General features: G+C 42.6%; 1 protein-coding gene across 9 annotated transcripts in view; it reads right to left on the minus strand.

The window, feature by feature from the left end:
• Thada (THADA armadillo repeat containing) overlaps positions 1-20,970 on the minus strand; it is a 321,031-nt gene that overhangs the window by 36,753 nt on the left and 263,308 nt on the right. For all 9 annotated transcript variants that reach the window (XR_012439673.1, XM_074049587.1, XM_074049582.1 and 6 more), the window contains 5 exons: positions 15,944-16,287; positions 15,127-15,245; positions 14,739-14,811; positions 11,332-11,485; positions 7,637-7,768 (listed from right to left, as the gene is read on the minus strand). Coding sequence is in view for 8 of the 9 variants with exons in the window: in XM_074049587.1 (XP_073905688.1) it covers positions 7,637-7,768; positions 11,332-11,485; positions 14,739-14,811; positions 15,127-15,245; positions 15,944-16,287 (822 nt within the window). In the remaining variant the exon portion in view is untranslated. The remainder of the gene's footprint in view (positions 1-7,636; positions 7,769-11,331; positions 11,486-14,738; positions 14,812-15,126; positions 15,246-15,943; positions 16,288-20,970) is intronic.

The following is a 20,970-nucleotide window of genomic DNA, read 5'->3' on the forward strand; positions in this document are numbered from 1 at the left end:
CAAGGTCAATTTCATAACAACTCACTTTCTGGATGCACCCCTTAGGAAGTGCCCTCTAATCATTACACATGTACAATGTGCAGGCAGAGGTGGAACTCAGGTTGGAGGTTCCTGCAGAAGTTCAAGGAAGAGGTGATGGAAGCTTGGATGCTAGCACACAAAACCAGCTTGACAGATAGGCATTTCATAAATATTTGTTGAATGAATGGATATGGTTAATCTAATCACTTCTTGCTATATATTTACATTTTAAGAAGAAAAAATTTATAGGGTCTGTAGGTAGGAGTGAAAGAAGGAGTCAGAAAGTAATTTAGAATTTAAAAATAGGCATGAAGAATTTATGGAGACAAATCAGTTTAAATTGTCTGAAGAGGAATTTAGGTCTGACTAGAAAACAGGCAAAAGGGTACCTTCTACTGGAATGGTTCTTAACTTGTTTTTGGTTCTTCTTCTTTAATAAAAGGTTCATGGAACATACATAGAACTGAGTCTGGGGCTTCCACCCTGTGAACTGGCAGCAACTGCATACAGCACAGGGCCTCCTGCCAGGTTTGAGGCTGGTGGGCAGGCTCCGAGATTCTGGGGTGGAATCATCCATGACTCAGTGCAAATCCCCACAGGCTTGAGGCTCTGCTGACTGCGCTGTCTCACTGTGGGGCCACTGTGAAATGTCACAGTGACCCAGGACTCCCTATCTCTCCTCTCAGGCCTCCCTTCCTGATTACGCAAGGGCTGGAGCATGTGAGAGGTATTCATACCTTCCCACTGGCTCATAGGCTCTGTGTGGGTGACAACGGTGCACACGTTTGTGTGCATGGGGCTGGGGGTGGGAGAAATATATTTGTAGGGAAGTTGAGCAAGTATGGATTTTTCTGTCCTTCATATTGCACTGTGCTATAGTATGGTTTGGACTTGTCTGACAATACCACCTGCCTACTGCTCCAGTCTCTAACTTCTGACTCTCCTATCTTCTACATCTTACTCATGTTTCCACTCACTCTTCTGCCTCTCTGCCAAGCTTCACCATTATTCCAGAGTCTCTATGGGTCATTATGCCAAGTCCTGGAAGTTTCTTTTGTGTCTGCCAGTTAACCCTGGCTGTGGCCCTTATAGCCTCAAGCTGGCTCCCTGGTCTTCTTGTCTGAGATCCAGGCCTGAGAGGTAAGAATGAAGAAAAGCCCAAAACACAGGGCTGCAAACTCTCAACCAGCGAGCCCCAGACAATGAAGGAGTCAGAAAGATGCCACTCCAACTTGTGTAAACTGATTCAAAATGCAGCCCTTTGAGCTGGTTTGAGTAGGGAGGGCCCCTCTACTGGTTTCAGAGCTTTCTTGTTTTAAAAGGGCACTCTCAGTCTCCTTAGCAACTAGAGACCAACTGGGTGATATCAAGGAATCAGTGCAAATTGAGCACCCACTAACAGAAAACAGTCTCTAATCTCTAACCTCATGGACTAGTTGGAAAGAGAAAAAACACAGGTTATGAAAGAAGAAATGGTAAAAGAGTAGGAAAGCAAGTGCTACTTTGGATGACACAACAACCAGACGTTTCCTGGTTCAGAGAAAGGGAATCTTGGAGAGCAGAGATGTTGTAAAGGTGGTGGGATTTAATGCATCACCACCAGGCATGTCTGTGTGGCAAGATGAGTAGAAGTTTTACACTTTTTATGGGTTAGGGGCTTAGAGGAGGGTGGATAAGCCAGAACTCTAAGGAAACCCTTCTCAGATTGGCATCTGTCTGTATCTCTCTGTTCCTTCTCTCCCCCTCTCCTTCCTTAAAGTCTTTTATACTTTTTTCTTAAAGTTTCTACTGCTGAACATGGTGGCTCAAGCCTGTAACCATAGTTACTTGGAGGCAGAGATTGGGAGGGACATTCGAAGCCAGCCCAGGCAAGTCTGTGAGACCCCCATCTCAACCAATGCCTGGACATGTGTCATCCCTATTACGCCAGGAAGCACAAATAAGGATTGCAGTCCAGGCCAGCCTGGGTATACAGCAAGATTCTATCTCAAAATTAACCAATGCAAAAAGGGCCAACAGAGTGCTCAAGTGGTAGAACACCTTGCCTAACAAGCATGAGGCTGAATTCAACCCCCAGTGCCACAAAAAAAAAAAAAGTTTCTAATGAGAAGTCAGCCTTCTTGATCCTAAACAGACACGGGGTGAAGTCTGGAGCCCCTTGGAATTTCTGGTGAAATGTCTTTTCTTTCTTCTCCTCAGTCTAGGAAAGTAGACTGCTGGTCATTAGAAACTTTAAAATCTCACAAATAGCAACAGGATGGAGGACGCCACCTGGATCATACGTCAAAGACTGGGTGAAACTGAGAGAAGAGCCAGTGCTGGAGAGGATGGGTTCAGGAAGCCAATCCCTGTCTGTCTTGTCACCCACAGCCTCTGCAGCTCCCAGTCCATGTTCTCACCCAGAGCTCTAACTTCTAACCAGAGAATCACATAAATTTAGTGATTTAAAACTGTCCAGTTTTGTGTTCCCTACATGGAAGCCCTTGATCCTGTAAACTCAATATAGCACATACAGGAGAGTGAGATGCTCAGAAGGGAAGGGTAAGAAACTGGAGAAATGGCTGTGAGCATTTCCTGTCCTTGAACTGGAGCCCTTTCCTGTGCATTTCAAGACTTGAAGTCAAGTCAGAGCTGGGAAAGGAGAAAGGTGGGGCCTCACCCGAGGTCCTGACATACAAGATCTTCTCAGCTGTAAATTTCATTCCCCAACTCTTTAGTCCTGGGCAGGCCATTTCTTATGTCCCCCCCCTTGCAGGCTCTATGACTGACATAGAGGAGAGAATGTTGGAGCAGGAGGGCCTGCTATGGGGACCTCCTTAAGTTCATACGCGCAAAGGTTGAGGGAGCTTCAGGCATTGCAGAGAGTTGTTTGCAGGCTATGAATTTCATGCTTCCCAGTGACTCAGGTAGGGTGAAACATGTGTAGGATAGCAGGAGAACCCAGTAGGCAAAAAAGGCAAACAACATCTGGGCACTGAATTATTTTTTCTAGGCCTTCTAGAATCATTAACCAAGCTATACTATAAATCTCTACCTAAGACAACTGTGCGCACATGATATACTAGGGTGATGTGGTATGAACAAGTGGTAATGCTTGCTCCTTCTATAGGTTCCAGCCAATGTCTAGCCATGTTAGGGAGCAATGGGGCTCTGGATAGCTAGGCTGTGTTCTGGAGAGGGCAGGACACTTCATTCTGTTCACACAGCAACTAAAGGTCCCCTTTGCCCTCTCAATTTCTACTGCCAATCTCTCCATGGCCTAAAGAATACTTTGTCCCAGATCACAATGTCTTGCGGCCTCTGAGTGCCTTCCCCATTTCCCAGAAGTTTCACTTCCTCGAAAGTCACAGCTCAACTCTACATCAGTGCCAGAGGCATTGCCAGGTATTTCCTCTGGATGCCTCCCAGGTTTGAAACCTTGAAGTCATCTCACATCTTTCTCCTCTAAGCAGCAGTCCTTAAGAACTGCTGAGATCCCCCCATCCTCTCACATATCCATTCTCTCCTCTGTACTGCATTGCCACTGATGGCAGTTCATGAGAACTGTTGCTACTAGCTCTCAGTTGGTCTTCCTGCCCCATGATTCCCCTTACTCATGCCCAATTCCGATCCATCTCACACATGACTGCTGCGGGGAACTCTTCCAATGCATGTCTGATAACATTACTCTCCTATTTAAAGCCTTCTGTAGCCTCCCCTTACTGCAGATGAGGTTGTTGGCCTGGGGTCAAAATTACAACCTTTCTAGGTTGATTTCCTGCTCCTCTCTCTCCCTGGCCCCAGCCTGGGTTCTGACCATACATGTCCACTTGCTGCTGCTCTACCCACTCCCAAGTTCCCCTTCAACTCCAGGTTTTGGCTCTGGTTTTTCCTTCAGTGTTGAATGTTCTGTTCTCATTTATGTTCCATTTATCCCTTCCTTTGAACAGCTGCACTCTCCAGACCCTCCCTAGACCACAGAGTGAGAATGTATCGCATACCTTCTATTATCCCCAGGCAGGCCACGAGTAGATGGTATGAGAGTAAAGCTCTTTCTGTCTATACCCAGCATGCATTTATGCACGAGAGGCATGGACAGCTCCTGATTTCTTTCTTTGGAGGCAAAGTAAGGGTTTTTTATTTTAATTTTTTTCATTATAATATTGACTTCTCAGAGAGGACATTAAAAATATTCGTGTCATTTAACCATTTACTGTGATGTTTATTAAGCCATTGGTTTGAGGATAAAATAAACACGTATTTTTATGCTACTCAAGAGAACACCGAAGAGAAAGACCATCAGTACCATCTTTTACAAAATCCTTGTATGCTGGAGGAATGGAGAAAGTTACTGTCAATTGCTTCATGTCCTTAAGAGAGGTTAAAACAAGACAATCTTAGCCAGGCACCAGTGCCTATAATCCTAGCTACTCAGGAAGCAGAGATCAGGAGGATCACAGTTTGAAGTCAGCCTGGGCAAATAGTTCCATGAAATCCTACCTCAAAAAAACTCTTCACAAAAAAGGGCTGGTGGAGTGGTTCAAGGTGAAGGTTCTGAGTTCAAGACCCAGTACCTCAAACAAACAAAAAAAACCCAAGACAATCTTGTTCTGGGGACTCAGTTGCCTAAATCACTAAACCAACTAAAGCTAAAAAGCAAAGGGTGATTCTCAGCCTTTAGCTACCTTTCAGTCTAAACCTGAAAGATCTGCATTCTATGCTTAATAAAATCAAGCTGTATTATGGGAGTTCTAAGCATGATCAATCAAGCAGAGCAGACAGCAGATGGGAAGTGCCACTTGGTCGGAATGAGGGCTACCATGCAGTAATTTTTGTTGAAATTTCTGAATTACAGGAATTTGGCTTAAATTTGATTTTTTTGGATGCAAATATTCATTCAAAATGAGTTTAAAAATGGGGGAGAGGTGGCAAGACATTTTAGTATAATTTAAGAGAACAAAGTCACCCTGGGGGTGAATTATGATCCTTTCTAGTTGTAAACTAGAGTTGCTAAAAACATTTTGGACTAATTTCAAGCATACAGAAAAGAAGGAAGCACAACAACTCTATGCCTATGTTTAACAACAGTTTTTTTCTTTCTTTTTTGCTGAACCATTTGGGAATAAGTTTGCAAGTGTTGTATCTCTTTTTTCCTTAATATTTCAGTATGCATTTCCAAAGAACAAAAACATGCTCTCACAAAACCACATGAGTTATCAAATTTAGGAAATCTAATATAAATTATAATCTACAGACAATATTCTGATGTGGTCAGTTGTTCTAATAATTTCCTGTAGGGCACTTCTCCCCTTCCAGTGTGGAATCTGGTCCATTTAAACTGCACTTAGTTGTCACAGAATTCTTGATTTTTTTTTCACACCTCAAATCCTGTTTTTAGACAAGGATGAGCAATATAAAACAAGATAGGTAAGCTTCCTGCAGCAGTCTCACATATGGAGTTTTACACATAAAAGGCATTCAATATAGAAGTATTGATTTCTACTTCTTGAGAAAAAATTCAAAGTAGAACATAGTAATATACTTTTACTGTAAATGAACTTAGAAAAAACTTTTCTAAGTATCATTTTAAGGAAAAGCTGCATTTGGTAAAAGGAATGGATCTGTAAGAGCAGAATTTTCGATATGGAGGAGGTCTGGTTAGGGGCTGGGGTGGATAGGGCACAGCTTATAGATCTCTTGCAGCACCATTTAAATGCTTTCCATTGAGAGGCAAGGCTGGTCCTGGCTAAACTGCCCTGGAGTAGCACCGCAAGAGATTACATAAAAACGAGTTTCTTCCTTATATGCTGAGAAGAGTACACAAGACCATTACAACCGAGGCTTCAGATTCCAGCAAGTTCATACATTCCAGCAGCACAGGCTGTGCCTGACTCAGTGAGCAGCCCTTGCCTTGAGCATGTAGGGCCCTGCATCAGTTACAGACACCGCATGCCTGCTTCCCCTCTTAACAGTTGTTCATTAAGGTGAACTTCTTTGCTCAGCTTGTGACCCCTGTCTCAGAAAGGCATTCTTGCTTCTCATTGCAATGACTGGTGCAGAGACCTTTCTGGATACCTATGTCTAAGCACAAAGAACCTAAGTCCACCACAGTAGTCACTCTCCCAGATGGCTGCCTGTCCAGAGGTGGACAACTGCACCTGCTTCCTGTCCCTTTCAGCCATGAGCTCATTTTCTACCCTCAAGCCAAATTCCCTTTTGCTTCCTTTGGCTACAGATATACCCAGGATCCAGGGTTGTAATAGCTCATATTTGTAGATGTGAGCTTAGCACTACCCATTTAGGCCACTCTTCTTTCTCTCCCACTCCTGCCTCTTAGGTTAATGTTGTCACCAAATGAAAGAATCAAAGCACAGGGAGGAGAAATTTAACTTACACATAGTTATCCTTCTGTCACATATAAAAACTGATATGTCTGTGGATCTGTGATTCCTGGTTTACATAAACAGATAACTAAGCCTTGGTCTTATTTAAAATAGATGATATAGTAATTAACAAAAGACCACATACCAAATTTAATAAAAATTAAATTTCTATTTTTGAAAAACATTTTTTGTAGGTGCCAGCAGACTATGGCTAGCAGATCAAATCTGGGAAGCTGCCTGCTTTTGTAAATAAAGTTTTATTGGAGCACAGTTATGTCCATTTATTTATCTATTGTTTCTAGCTGTTTTCCCACTAAAATGATAAGAGCTGAGAAAGACAGTGAGTGGAGAATAAAACCTAAATATTCACTATCTGGCTTCTTTCAGAAAAGTCTGCCAACCCCTATGTTACAGTAAAAAGTCAATGCAAGGATATACCCAAAAGACTGTGACACAGGTTACTCCAGAGACACCTGCACACCCATGTTTATTGCGGCACTATTCACAATAGCCAAGTTATGGAAACAGCCAAGATGCCCCACCACTGACGAATGGATTAAGAAAATGTGGTATGTATACACAATGGAATTTTATGCAGCCATGAAGAAGAACGAAATGTTATCATTCGCTGGTAAATGGATGGAATTGGAGAACATCATTCTGAGTGAGGTTAGCCTGGCCCAAAAGACCAAAACTCGTATGTTCTCCCTCATATGTGGACATTAGATCAAAGGCAAACACAACAAGGGGACTGGACTATGAGCACATGATAAAAGCGAGAGCACACAAGGAAGGGGTGAGGATAGGTAAGACACCTAAAAAACTAGCTAGCATTTGTTGCCCTTAAAGCAGAGAAACTAAAGCAGATACCTTAAAGCAACTGAGGCCAATAGGAAAAGGGGACCAGGAACTAGAGAAAAGGTTAGATCAAAAAGAATTAACCTAGAAGGTAACACCCACGCACAGGAAATCAATGTGAGTCAATGCCCTGTATAGCTCTCCTTATCTCAACCAGCAAAAACCCTTGTTCCTTCCTATTATTGCTTATACTCTCTCTACAACAAAATTAGAAATAAGGGCAAAATAGTTTCTGCTGGGTATTGAGGGGAGAGGGAGAGGGAGGGGGCGGAGTGGGTGGTAAGGGAGGGGGTGGGGGCAGGGGGGAGAAATGAACCAAGCCTGGTATGCACATATGAATAATAAAAGAAAAATGAAAAAAAAAAAGTCAATGCAAAAGGAAAAGAATGAGGTACCTGTTGACTGGCAGGTGTTTTCTTGTGACATAGCTGTTGTCACAGTTTCTGTGGCTGCATCTCTCACGGCTTGCTCTTCACTCTGCAGGAGGATAAGGACACACCTCCAGAGAGCAAGTGTATCCTCCAACTCTGAAAAGACCAAAAGGAATTCAAATCATCTAGGATGCAATCACCAAACAGGTACAAATACTGCTCCAACTCCATGGTGGAGGAGAGCAGCACTGAATGAGCAATGACTATTCCTTTTTTTTCCTGGGTACTGTAAGACAGTAAGTCCCGAGTGGCAGACCAACACTGGAATAGAGAGGGCTCTAAGGAGGAGATTTGGAAATGGCTTGTTTTGGGAAGGGGACAGGTTTTCTGGAGGCAATCAGCCACAGATAAGACCCTCAGAAGATGTTGCCTGGCTGACAAAGGCCTTAGGCTTAGCTCTTTGCAGTGCCATGATTCTTAAGAATAAAACTTTAGCTGGGCACCATGGCTCGTGCCATAATTCCAGCTACTAGGGAGACAGAGATTGGGAGGATCACAGTATGAGGCTAGCCAGGCAAAAAGTTAGTGAGACCACAACTCAACAATAAAAGCTGGGTGTGGTAGTACGTGCCTGTCATCCCAGCTATACAGGAAGTTTAAGGAGGAAGATTGTGATCTAGGCCAGTCCAGGCAAAAATGTGAGACCCTATCTCAAAAATAACCAAAGCAAAAAGGGTGTGGGGGTGTGGCTAAAATGGTTTTGTGCCTGACTAGTAAGTGAGAGGTCCTCAATTCAAAACCCAGTACCCCCTACACACACACACACACACACACACACACACACACACAGAAGAAATGTTATGCATGAAGAAAGCTTTGTAGGCCTGGGCACCAGTGACTTATGGCTGTAATCCTAGGTACCTGGGAGGGTGGGATTGAGAGAATTGTGGATCTAGGCCAACCTGGGCAAATAGTTCATGAGACCCCCATCTCTGAAATACCACAGCAAGATGGACTGCAGGTATGGCTCACACAACAGAGCCCCTGCTTTGCAACTGTGAAGCCCTGAGTTCAAACCCCAGTCCTACCAAAAAGAAAAAAAGAGTACTTTGCAGGAACTAATCCAGTGTTATCTTGAGTGATTGTGAGCTTATTAATTTTGAAAGCAACATATCAATCAAAATTATGCTTTCAGGGCAAGAATCAAAAAAGGGAAGGCTCAGAAAAAGGTACCAGCCCACTGTCACACATTTGTGGGTCTCACTATTGCTGCCATTACTTCCAGATCCAGACTCTCCTACTCAGCCTGTGCTAGGTGCTGTTGTGGATGAAAGACACAGAAGCACACCATCCACCCCTGAGGAAAAAAGTGTAAAGTCTAGAACATAGGCAATGTGTGGTCAAGTATGAAACTGGGCAGTCATAACTTACAAATGGGAGTATCATAACGGGTTGTTGGAACTGGGATAACTTCAGGAAGGCAGGTAGGGGTAGCAGGCCCCACAGACAGGATTACTTTTGTACAGGTGGGATGTGCTAGGCCTATGGAGGGTCTCAATGGAAGGCAATAGCAAACCACTACCAGCATTCCTGTCCTTTCGACAGGGAAGGAATCCTGTCTTAGGAACTCCACTTTTCCCACTCTTTCCCTCATCTGTCCACAGAGATCCTGCTATCAGAGTCACTGTCACTTCTGTCAAACTAAGAATAGCAATGGCTTCACTCTGTAGTTCTGTTCTCTTCTTTCTGTTCCAGATGGCTTTAAAATCTGTTCATTCAGAATCCATCCTTTTTAACTGTTTTCTCTAGGGTTTCATACTTTCCTTTCTTAAATCTCTCTAGTCCTCTTTAGTCAATTTCAATTTGTCCCCATGCACTTCTCTGTCTCGGTTTCTCAGATCAGCAGCTGTTTTTCATGTTTACATAGGCTAATAGCCAGCACTGATCTCCTTTGTCATTTCTATAATACTACAATTAGCACCAACAATATATTGTGAACCAATGGCTTTGACCAGCCTTCAGTTCCACACAGGAATTCCAGGTTGTTCCACACACATCTTTATCAATTATGAGCCAGGGTTAGTGTGGCCCAAATAACTCAGAAAATGTGCTGCAAAACTCTACTGGAGAAGCTTATCCAAAGCGGTCTTGCTATATTACCCAGGATGGTCTTGAACTTGTGGACTCAGAGATCTTTCTGCTTCAGCCTCCTAACTAGCTGGGACTACAGGTGTGTACCACCATACCTGGCTTGACCAAAGTTTATACACCTTTGCTCTTGTTTCTCTGGGCCCAATGATTAAATCAAAATCATAGGTGGCTCTCTCTCAATCCCACTTTGGGTATAAGAAAAATGTCTGGATGTCACTAAGAAGAAAGAAGTAAAAGGATATCAAAGAAGACCTTGTTTCCCAGAGTTAAAGCAATAAAAGACAGTTCATTGGTCTGAACTCCTATAACACTTAAAAATTTGGATCTCACTATTTAAAAACAATTATAAAGGAAATCCTTTATTCTGGAAATTGGCCTCCACAACTATATTGAAAACTCCTTAGGGACAAGGAATAATTCTTATTCTTGAGGACTCTGCTTGGAATTGATAAATAAAAGCAGAATTCCACTAATAGATGGGAAGAGAATCAGAGCACTGTAAGACAGGATTAAACATGGCAGGAAAGGCTGGGGCCAGTTCTGAAGCATGGTTTCAAATCCTTGGCTTTCCTTTATAAAGCTCTGTACTCAAAATCAAAACAAAACCCAAGACAACACAGATTTTGAAAACTAAATACAACAAGACCCCATATGCTTTTCAATTTCTGAGGATTTCTTTAAGCTTAGCTTTCCTCAGCATTGTTAGCACAAGGCCCTTTCCTAATTATTATTCTTGAGACACAGGGAGTGGCAGTGAGGAAAGAGACATGGAGGTGGAGAACATGGCTAAGATCTGTACAACCACTTGACTGCAAAACATCTCTTTCATGTTCCAAGGACACTGCACTTAAACTAAGTTCAGTGAAAGGAACCAGCAGCCACCTAGTGACTTTGGCTGAAAGCTTGGAAGCCATCCTCAAATCTTCCTTAACCTCAGCAACACTGAGTCTTGGGAGGATGACTCACTTAGTGTCTTTTGAGCCTGTCTTCTCTTTTCCTTCTGCCACAACTTCACACTTAGCCATTCATTTCTTACCTATATTAGTGAAATAGGCTTCCTGGAAGAGGCGACAGTTGGGCTGAGTCTTGAAAGACAAATAAGTCAGTCAAGCAGAGGTTTGTTTATAAAGAACTATTCCCTCCTGCTGACACACAGGGCCTGAGGTAAGGAGTGGTGGGTGATGAAGTAGGAGGAGTAGGCCAGGGATGGAACACTAAGGCCCTAACAGCCATATTAAAGGGCCTTTAGATTTTATTCTGAAGGCACTAGGAACCCACTCCAAAGGTTTTTGCAGTAGACTGAAATGATCAGATTTATATTTCAGAAAAACCACAGAGGCTTTCTGGAAACTACACAGAAAACTGGATGATAAGGTTGAAAGAAAAAAGCTTAAAAGGCTGTTAGTGAGAAACCATCACAGAATGAACTAAAGAGGGTGGAATATACTGAAAAGATTTAAAGGTATGGTACAGGCTGCCATTTGTCACCCTCTCTTCTCTTTTGGCTAGAGTATCCATTCATGCTTTTAATGAGTGTGGTACAACAGGCACCCTCTCAGCTCACTTACCCAGAATCGGACATGGGTTGGTGAGGAACAATGGTGTGGTGCTGGTGAGGACTTCAGCAGCAGCCAGCCTTGAGTTCATGGGAAGACTATCTCCACAGGACAAGACAATCAGCTGCACCCACTGCTTCAGCTCAGGAGTTATAGAGTCCCTTTTCTGAAAGAACAAAACATGCCTATCGGTAGTCTTGAAGGGATAACTGTGGACTGACATGGAAGTAGGGAAGAGCTATCCTAAACTGTGTCTGCAAGTCAGGTCTTACCTCAGCAGGAACTAAGTTTTACTTGCTTTTCTATCCTAATGAGGGAGAAATAAATAAGCCCAACGAAGACAATCTGACTTGTCTTTTGGAAACTAATCTTAGAGGGTAAGTTCCTTCAGCTTTGCCTGATGCATACCAGGTTATCACAACACTGGTGTATTTGATAGCTTCAGTAAAAACCAAGCTTGTGGAGAAGACAGTGGCAACAAATAACTTGTCTCCAAAAGCCAGATGCTTTTCCTATATTTACTAATAGAACCCCAGATATTTAGCTAGGCCTGTGGGTACACAAGTAAAGACTACACTTCCCAGCCTCTCTGGTATTTGAGAGCAACCCATGATTATGGTCTGACTAATGTACTACCACTGGAAGTGGCATCTGTGCCCTTGCAGGTCATGCCTTAGGAAATTCTCTTGATCTTTACTTCCTGTGTCTCCCTCTCCTGCTAGCTGAATAGGACAAGATGGTGGGAGTTGGAACAACTACTTGGAAGCCACATGTTGAGGACACCAGATCCACAAAGTGGAAGGGCCAGGGCCCAACACGGTCAAGCCACCGTATTTTCTTTGGACTGCTTTCTATCTGGTGTAAGCCACAGTATTCCTGAGTTTCTGCTACAAAATTTAAAAGCAGCATCCTAACCAATACTCTGTTTTAAAAGTGCCCTGTTGCTAAAAATAGTAATAGCTTTATTGAGATATAATTCACATACCACACAATTTACTCATTTAAAGTAGACAAGTCAATGGGTTTTAGTATATTCACAGATATGTGTAACCACTACCATAGTCAATTTTATTATTTTTTGGTATTTTGCTTTAAATTTTAAAAAGAAATTTTAACTGATACACAAAATTGTACTTACTTATGGCATACCAGGTGACATTTCAATACATGTGTACATTGTAAAATAGTCAAATCAGCAAACATATCTCCCCAGTCAATTTTAGAACATTTTCATCAACACAGAGAGAAACTCTATACCCTATAGCTATTGCTCCTTCATCTTCCTATTCCTTTAGCCCTAAACAACTACTAGTCTACTTTCCATTTCTATGGATTTACCTTATTCTGGACATTTCATATAAATTGAATCATACAATATGTGGTCTTTTGTGACTGGCTTCTTTCAATTGTAGTGTTTTTTTTTTTTTCAAGGTTCATCCATGCTGTAGAATGTATCATCATTCTGATTCTTTTTTAAGCCAAAATATTATTCCATTCTGAGCTGAATGACATTTGGATTGTCCTATTGTTTATAGTGCATAGTTTATTTTCAGTTTTCTTAGAAAGGAAATTGTCATTTCAGATGTACTTTACTTCCTGCTCTGGTTTGAATGTTTCTTCTATAAATCATGTTGAAATTTAATTGCTGCTGTGACAGTATTATAAGGGAGTATTATCTGAGAGGTGATGCGGTCATGACGATGGAGCCCTCACGACATGAATGGATAAATGCTTGTTATCTCTAGAGTGCTATAAAGGTGAGTTCATCTCGTTCTCCCTGCCCCCACCCCCCACTCTGTGATGCCCTCTCTTAAAAGCTGCATTACTAGGGTTATGCTCTTAGACTTTCCAAGCTTCCTGAACTATGACTATGAGAAATAATTTTTGTTTTGGCAGTACTGTCGTTTGAACTCAGGGCCTTGTGCTTGCTAGGCAGATGCTCTACTATTTGAGCCACTCTCCAACCCTTTATTGTTTTAGTTATTTTTCAGGTAGGGTCTTCCTTTTTTGTTCCAGGCTGCCCTCAGACCTTGATCCTCCTACTTTTGCCTCCTGAGTAGCTGGGACCAGAGGTGTGTGCCACTATGCTCAACTTATTTTATTGAGATGGAGTCTCTGCCTGAGCTGGCCTTGAATAGAGCAGACAGATGTAAGCTGCTGCTCCCAGCTTTTTTGAGACAGGTCTTTCTAAGCAGTCAAGGCTGCCCTAGAACTCACTATGTAGCCAGGTTGGTTTTTAAATGTACTATCCACCTGTTTCAGCCTCCCAATTGTAGGGGGTGTTCCTACAGTCCTCCTCCTACCTCTCATGATTTCCTTTTTCCTTCCTTTCCTTTTCCTTTTCCTTTCCTTTTCTCCTTTACCCTCCCTTCCCTTCCCTTGTTAATCCTCACCCTCTGGTTTTATCTTGACTCAGCCTCAGGCTCTCTGAACTTAACAATGTCCCCTACCAAGTCTTCTTCAGCTCCTAGGCATGCTTTCTTCCTCTGGGTTCCTGAGCCCTACCATTTAAAGTACTTATCCAAAGCTATCTTTCCCTCATTTGATTGTACCTCTAATCTGTTTATCTTTGTCTTTTCACCATCATCTCAGTGCCGGGTTTATTATAAGGACTCAGAATCTACAACCTATGTCACCACTATTACTGTGTAGAAAGGTATGATTATATTGCAGTATTGGTCTTTGTCTACTACTCCGTGATGATGGTATCATTCTTTTTTTATTTTTATTGTTTTGGGTGGACTGGGGTTTGAATTTGGCTTTGTGCTTGCAAAGCAGGCACTCTACCACTTGAGCCACATTGCCAGTCCATTTTGCTCTGGTTATTTTGGAGACAGGGCCTCATAAACTATTTGTCAGGTGTGAGTCACCAATGGCCAGCTCATGGTATCTTTCTTCTTTGCACCTAAGCATGTATATCTTGGTCTTAGAGCATCTTCCCAGAAAGTTGTTTTGCTTACTTTAGCTCTACTTCACCCTCAAAGGTCAGGTGAAACAGATGTGTACATCTGGATCCCTATCCAGAGACAGCTGACACATGTTCGGAGCAAATATTTGAGTCTGCATGATATATTTTCATATTTAGTTCACTAGTTTGTAATCTTAAACATTCTTAGAATTAACATGCTCATTCCTCTTCTACTAGAGTCTAGCTACAAAAATGGAAGAAAACAACAGGAATATGTGTGTCAGGGGGATATTGTGTTACATTCATGGACTCCAAGCAAAAATGCCCAAAACAAAAGAAAGGAAAGTTGATGCTCAAAATGAAAAATCAACATGAGCAATGTTTTTGTAGAGGCCATCCACACAAGTCACAGTGATTCTGCCTGCTGGGACAGTTAACTTTTACTAACATCTTCTCAGTAAATAAGAGCACAAAAACTCAGGCCCCAGGACAGGAATAGATTCAGCCTTACCTCCTCACATGTCTGCAGGTAGTAGGCAATCACTCTGGAGGTAAGTCTCAGAGACACACTCTGGATTTCAGATCTGGGAAAAGATAACACACACACACACACACACACACGCAAATCAAACACAGTTTATTCATAGATGGTTTTTGTGGATACCTTGTAACCAATGTGGACTTAAAACCTTTACCTCCTGGCTATACAAAGATTTCCCAAAGCAATTACATTTTGGTTATTAATGTGAAACTGACATCATTCCTTTGCTGGAACTCAGAATACAGCTCCTAGGCTGAGGCTGAGAGCCCATAGTCCAGGACTGTGAGCAGGTTCACTGCACAACAAACTAATGGGTTCCCACATGCCACCTAGGTTGCACAGGGGCACTGGGGCAAACCTGTCATTGGAAGCAATATCCATCATCCAGATCAAGAATTCCTTTGGTGTTAGATGGACACAGAGCTCTGTCTGGGGAAGCCACTCCCTGGGGTCCATTCGATAGAGAATCTTCAGTATCTGTGTGAGCCAAATCCATGAAAAAGAGAGAAAGAAATACTCAGGAAAAGTCTCCAGGTAGTAAGTAATTACCCCTGTGTTGAAGAGGAGGATCTGTTTTCCAAAAGGCTTCCAACTGACTTATTACCCCCATGTATCTGTGAGAATCTGAGACAGGGTGGAGCAATGATAAACTGAGGGCCCTTAGTGACCTGTGATGGGAGCTAGATGCCCAGATTCTTAGTGCTCTTTCATTTGATTATGCTCCTCAAATGAGCATCTGACCTCAAATAGGCATGTCAGCAAAGATGACCTCTGATGCATTCCAAAGTTAATTTTCAATGTTCTTCACTGGTGGTATGGCTCCAGTGGCAAAGCACTTGCCTAAGAAGTGTAAAGCCCTGTGTTCAAACCTCAGTACCACCAAAAAATTTTATTCAATATTCTATTTCCTAAACATCCCAGAGTGGCCCATTCTGCTTTTGGTTAATCTCTGCTATTAATGCCACTAACATCACCTGCTTTTCTTAGTGTCCTTCTACGCACAAAGCCATGCCAAGTACCATACAAAGGGTCCTTATCTTCTGGATGCCAAATCTACTTCCTGTTGCTGCCCAGAGACCTCACACCTGATCCTGCCTTCCTCATTCTACTTTCCTGATGGCTCACCAAAGAATGTGATAATGAGAGGGGACCTTCAGTCTGTCAGAGATATTTACCTTGCAGAAGCATTCTGGATGGGCTTCCTTCATTGCCAGCAGCAGGAGCTCCTCTCCTAATCCAGATGCTGCTGATGAGAATCCTTTCAATAGGGTGCCCAGTGTCAGCAAGCGTACTTCAGGAAAGGGAGACTGTAGCAACTGAGAGAAGGTGATGGGAACATCTCTTGTTTGCCCTCCAGTCTCAGCCAGCACTGTCTGCACTGCAGTGATGGTTAGTTTGGTGAGGCTCTCCAGGTACTGGGGAAGGCCTGGCACCCTGACGGTCCAGAGGAACCCTGTTACCAGCTCTGACCCAGAGATGATCCCTCTCACTTCCTCCCAGAAGCCAAGACTCTCCAGAACTAGAAGGCAAAAAAGCAGAGGAAAAGATGTTTATTTAACTCTGCAAAAAGAACATGGAAGAATGGAAGGCTCTGAATACACTGGGTAGGACCACCAGATATATTTCCTAGGTGGATTTCAAACAAACAATGTTGTAAGTACTAGCCCACAAAAGTTTGCTTTATGCTCAAAAGCAATTTATATTTAGGTAATTCACAATTCATCCCAAATGGAAAAAAGACACTACTATCAGAAAATGTACTCCTGGAACCCCTCCTGAACATTCAATAAATCTTAACTTAGTGAACTCCTGAATCACCAAGCCTCAAAGCTGACCAGAAGAAAAGTTCAAACTTCCTTAGGGGCTCAGATTCCTCTAAAAGGCCTTCTCTGGGAGCTCTAGGTTGGACTCAAGTCATTGAGATAGTTTATTTCACTGTTAGTAGATCTAATTGTCACAAAGTTCTTTTGGGGGTTTCCATTCACTGGACTAATTCTGCACTGAAGCTTCAATAACAGCTTTGTAAGCGTCTATCCGACTGTAGTCACTGTGCCCAATTTGTCTTCTCCAGATGAAACACCTCTACTTTCTGCCCCTATGACGCGGCTCACCTTTCACTATTCCAGCTGCACTGTTTGCGACATGCCCCATCCTCTCTCAAAAGCATGGCCCACAGGTTGGGCTCCAGCATGGTCCGTCCAGCAGGACTATTCACTTTCTCTGTTCTGGACATTAGGTGACAGGTCACACTGGTGACTCATGTGGCACATGAGGTCAGCTGGAACCACAGCCCTTCTTCTTTACATGGCCTGCTGAGGGGGATGAGTCATCTTTCCCTCACCTTGTTCTCAGTGAGGTCCAGACTTGGTTTCTTTGTTGGTTTTAACCCCAAGTTTATCCCTGTTAAATTTTATACCAGTTGAGTTTTATGGTCTGCCTTTTCATTGTTGAGGTTTGTTTGTTTATTTATTTGTATTCTTAGTTCTGATCTGAAAATATTTTGCCTGATTCTTAGGTGCTAAGTAAAGTAAGATCACTGCCTGTAAGGAGTTGGCAGTCTAGTAGGAGAAAGAGAAATGCATGAACAGAACCACTTGAGCTAAGGTTAAAGGATATGGAATGGAATGGACCATGGAGGAACTAAAGGCTGTCTGATTTACAGGAACACAAAATGTGAGGAGGGGAAGGGCAGAGATGAGGTTACAGAAGGAATATGGCCAGGATGCAAAAATCTTCCTGGGCCACGTGAACAAGCTTGGATATTTTTCTGTAAGCAAAGGAATGTCACTGAGGAGTTATTTTAATTTTTTGTTCTTGTAAGACAGGGTCTCCCTACATGGCCCAGGCTGACCTCAAGTTTTCTATGTAGCCCAGGATGCCCTCAAATTCTTTATTCTCCTGCCTCAGACTCCTGAGTCCTGGGATTACAGACATGTACCACCATACCTAGCCTTAGGGTTATTTTAAGCAACAAAGCAATGAGGGTATTTTTTACTGAAATGTTCTTAATACTGAGAAGACAGTATTAGAGCAGAGAAACTAGCTAGACTATTGAAGTTGGGCACAGTGCCTCATACCTTTAAACCCAATTATTTGGAAGGCAGAGATAGGAGAATCACAGTCTGGGTAAAAAGCTAGTGAGACCCTCAGCTCAAGCAGGAGACAAGTCATCTTTATAAAGCAGCAAGGAATGCCAGGGAATCAGAATTTTCAACTTTTGTGCCATCTTTATTTTCAATGCCTAAAGCCCAAATCCCAGTACATGGCAGTAATGAGAAGACTACTGTGCTCTCTAGGTACTATGTTCTATCTTTACCACCCACTGCTTCCCCAGGATAATAATACTACATTAAAAAGAACTTCATTTGCTTGGCAAAAAGTCAGAAACAAGGCTCAGAGATCTGCTCTTAAGAAAATAATCAAGAGCCAGGCATGGAGGTGCACACCTGTAATGCTAACAATAGAGAAACTAAGGCAGGAGGATGAGGCCAGCCTAGGCTACATAGTGAGACCCTATCTCAAAAAACAAAACAAAACCAAAGTAAACAAAGCCCAAACTGTAATCAGTGACAGGAAGAGCTGTCTAGGCCATCCTGGGCAATTTTCAGAGGAGGCTGTTATCTGAAGGATAACAGGCAGAGTTCTAGGCAGAGTGTATAGTCTCTGAACTTGAGAGATAGACACCCAGACCTAGAAGTTTCCTGTAGAAGAGGACCAGGGACTGAAGGCACCACTCCAAAGAAGAGGGAAACAGGAAATAGACTCAGCGAGGGTCCTTTGGGGACACCTTGACTGCACTGCTGGTGGACTCAGGAATAATTTCATACATATTAATTGAGTACTTCGGGGGATACAGAGATTAAGAACTGACAGAGAATGATCTGCTGTTAAACAGCTTTAAAACTAAGAGAAGGATAAAGGCCAAGTACAAAATAATACTGAAAAGAAAAGTATAAAAACTGCAAAATGAGGTGGCATGGTAGTGCACACCTGTAGCCATAGCGCTCAGGAGACTCAGGAGAATCCTCATGGTGAGGCCAGCCTGGGTTACATAGCAAGACCCTGTCTCCAAAAAAAAAAAAAAAAGCAAAATGCCTACTGCCCTAAAATTGTCAGTGATTATAAAGTTGACATTTGTTGAGAGTTTATGTTCCACACACTGTTCTAAAATATTGCATACCATTACTCAATGCTGTGAATAAAAGTTACTTTTAGAATTAACATTTGTTGAGTGTTACTCTAAGCATTTAACAAGTATTAATGCATTAATAAGGTAGGCTTTATTATTCTTATTATTCCCATTTTATAGGTGAGGCTATAAGAGAGGTTAAATTACTTGCAAGTTCATAAGTGAAATGGTAGGTAAAGAGAATACAAAAGCTTTAAGAAAAACCAAAATAATGCAATGGGCACTTTCTGTTCTACTGGAAGAAGTTAAAAAACTCCCTCTCAAGAAAGAATACAATTTTGGATGGTCCCTGATGGCTGCCTGGCTGAGAGAGGAAAGGACAAATGCTCCCAAGAGAGCTAGGAGAGAAGAGACTCAGTGAGTTTGTCCAAGGGTTCCATGGAATTTCTGTGGTAACAGAGGAGCAACAAAAGAGGTTGGGTCTGTGCAGAGAAGTACAAAAGTATCAAATGGTTGCTTGGAAAAAATATTCTGCTGTGTAGCATAGCATAGAGCAGAGCTTCTCAAATTACAATGTGAGAATCCCCAGAGGGCTTCCTAAACTACAGGGCACCTAGCCTCTCCCATAGCTATCACTCAGAAGGTCAGTAGCAGGGTAGGAATGAGCATCCAAAGGGCTTACAGGCTGTTGCCGAACCACTGGCCTCAAGCACATATGCCCAAATCCTCAGCTTGTATACTCTGATTCCATTGGTTTCAAGTTGGGTGCAGACAGCTGTCATCTTAAGCTAACAGGTGATTCTGCTTTGCACCCCAGATGAGAGCCACACTGCCAAGGGACATCTTTCACAGAGGTTTGTAGGGTTCATAGGTGGGTAGATAGGAGCTGCCGTCCCAAGCTGAGAGTAGGTGATGACAGCTCAGTACTTCACAGTTGAGAAGAATTAGAAAATCCACTGTGTTTACTTTCCCTTGCTAATGAAAACAGCAAAGAAGGAAAAGTCACCAAGAATTCAGAAGAATGAATAAGCACCAGAAAGCACTGCTGGCAGGCAGGCAGTCAGGCCTTCTGCAGTGCAAAGGTGGCTCACTAGGTACAGTCCTGTTCTAGGTCTCAGATGTAGCAGTGGACTGGAAAGATAGGCTCTGCTCTTGTACAGCTGTTATTTGAGTGAGAATTCCAGAAATTACCTCTATGGCACCCTAATACTGAGTTGAGGAGGTCTCTAATTGAACAGGAGGTTCGAGGTTGCAGTGCCCAATACTTTAATCACGTCTCTGAGGTGAGTCCTGGAAGGAAGTCTGGTTTAAAGTGGCTGAGGTCTGTCAGGATCGACAGCTACAGCAACTGCCTGGTGGCTCAACACTCACTGCAGGGAGACTCATCAAGTGGTTTCACAACCGGGACTTCTTCCTGCAACGTCTGTGTCCTGCCATATGAACTGCAGTTCAAAGTCTAGATCAGCAAGTGGTACTTAGTTTTGCTTCTGTGAGAACCTTTCGTCTGCAGGCCACTCACTCCTCACTCTGAAGTTTAGCGGACTTCTTCTAAAGCAGGTAGCAATTTTCAAAACTTAACTTTCCTACTTATAATCTCAATTTTGATTGATTTGGGTGGGTTTCTTCTTTCTTGGAAGCCAAGACTGACAAAAAGAATCAAGTCCCTGCTTTAAGATCCTCCTGCAGCTTTCATAAGTCCAGATAACTTTTGCAAACCCATCCTGCATGGAGTATTCCGAGCCCTCTTTTTCAGAAAAGTCTTTGTATGTTTCTACCAGTGCAATCATCTCAGTCACCCAAGTATGTATGACTGATTCTAAACATCCGATCTGATTGCATTTTTGGATTTCCTCCCTACTTCAGAGTACGCATATTTCTGGCCTTCAAGGGAATGGTTTAATGGCTGGATTCACAGGGAAGGACAATACCCCTTACTCTGCTACATACTGGCTCACTGGAGAAATAAAATGTCACAAATAATGTGGCAGAGAGGTGTAAGTTGCCAACTTTTTATTTTGCAAAGTGAGAACGTTAAAAACTTACTATTATTTCAGGACAGAGGAAATGGAAATG

Source organism: Castor canadensis, chromosome 12 (genome assembly GCF_047511655.1).
Source record: "Castor canadensis chromosome 12, mCasCan1.hap1v2, whole genome shotgun sequence".
NCBI classification, from domain to species: Eukaryota; Metazoa; Chordata; class Mammalia; order Rodentia; family Castoridae; genus Castor; species Castor canadensis.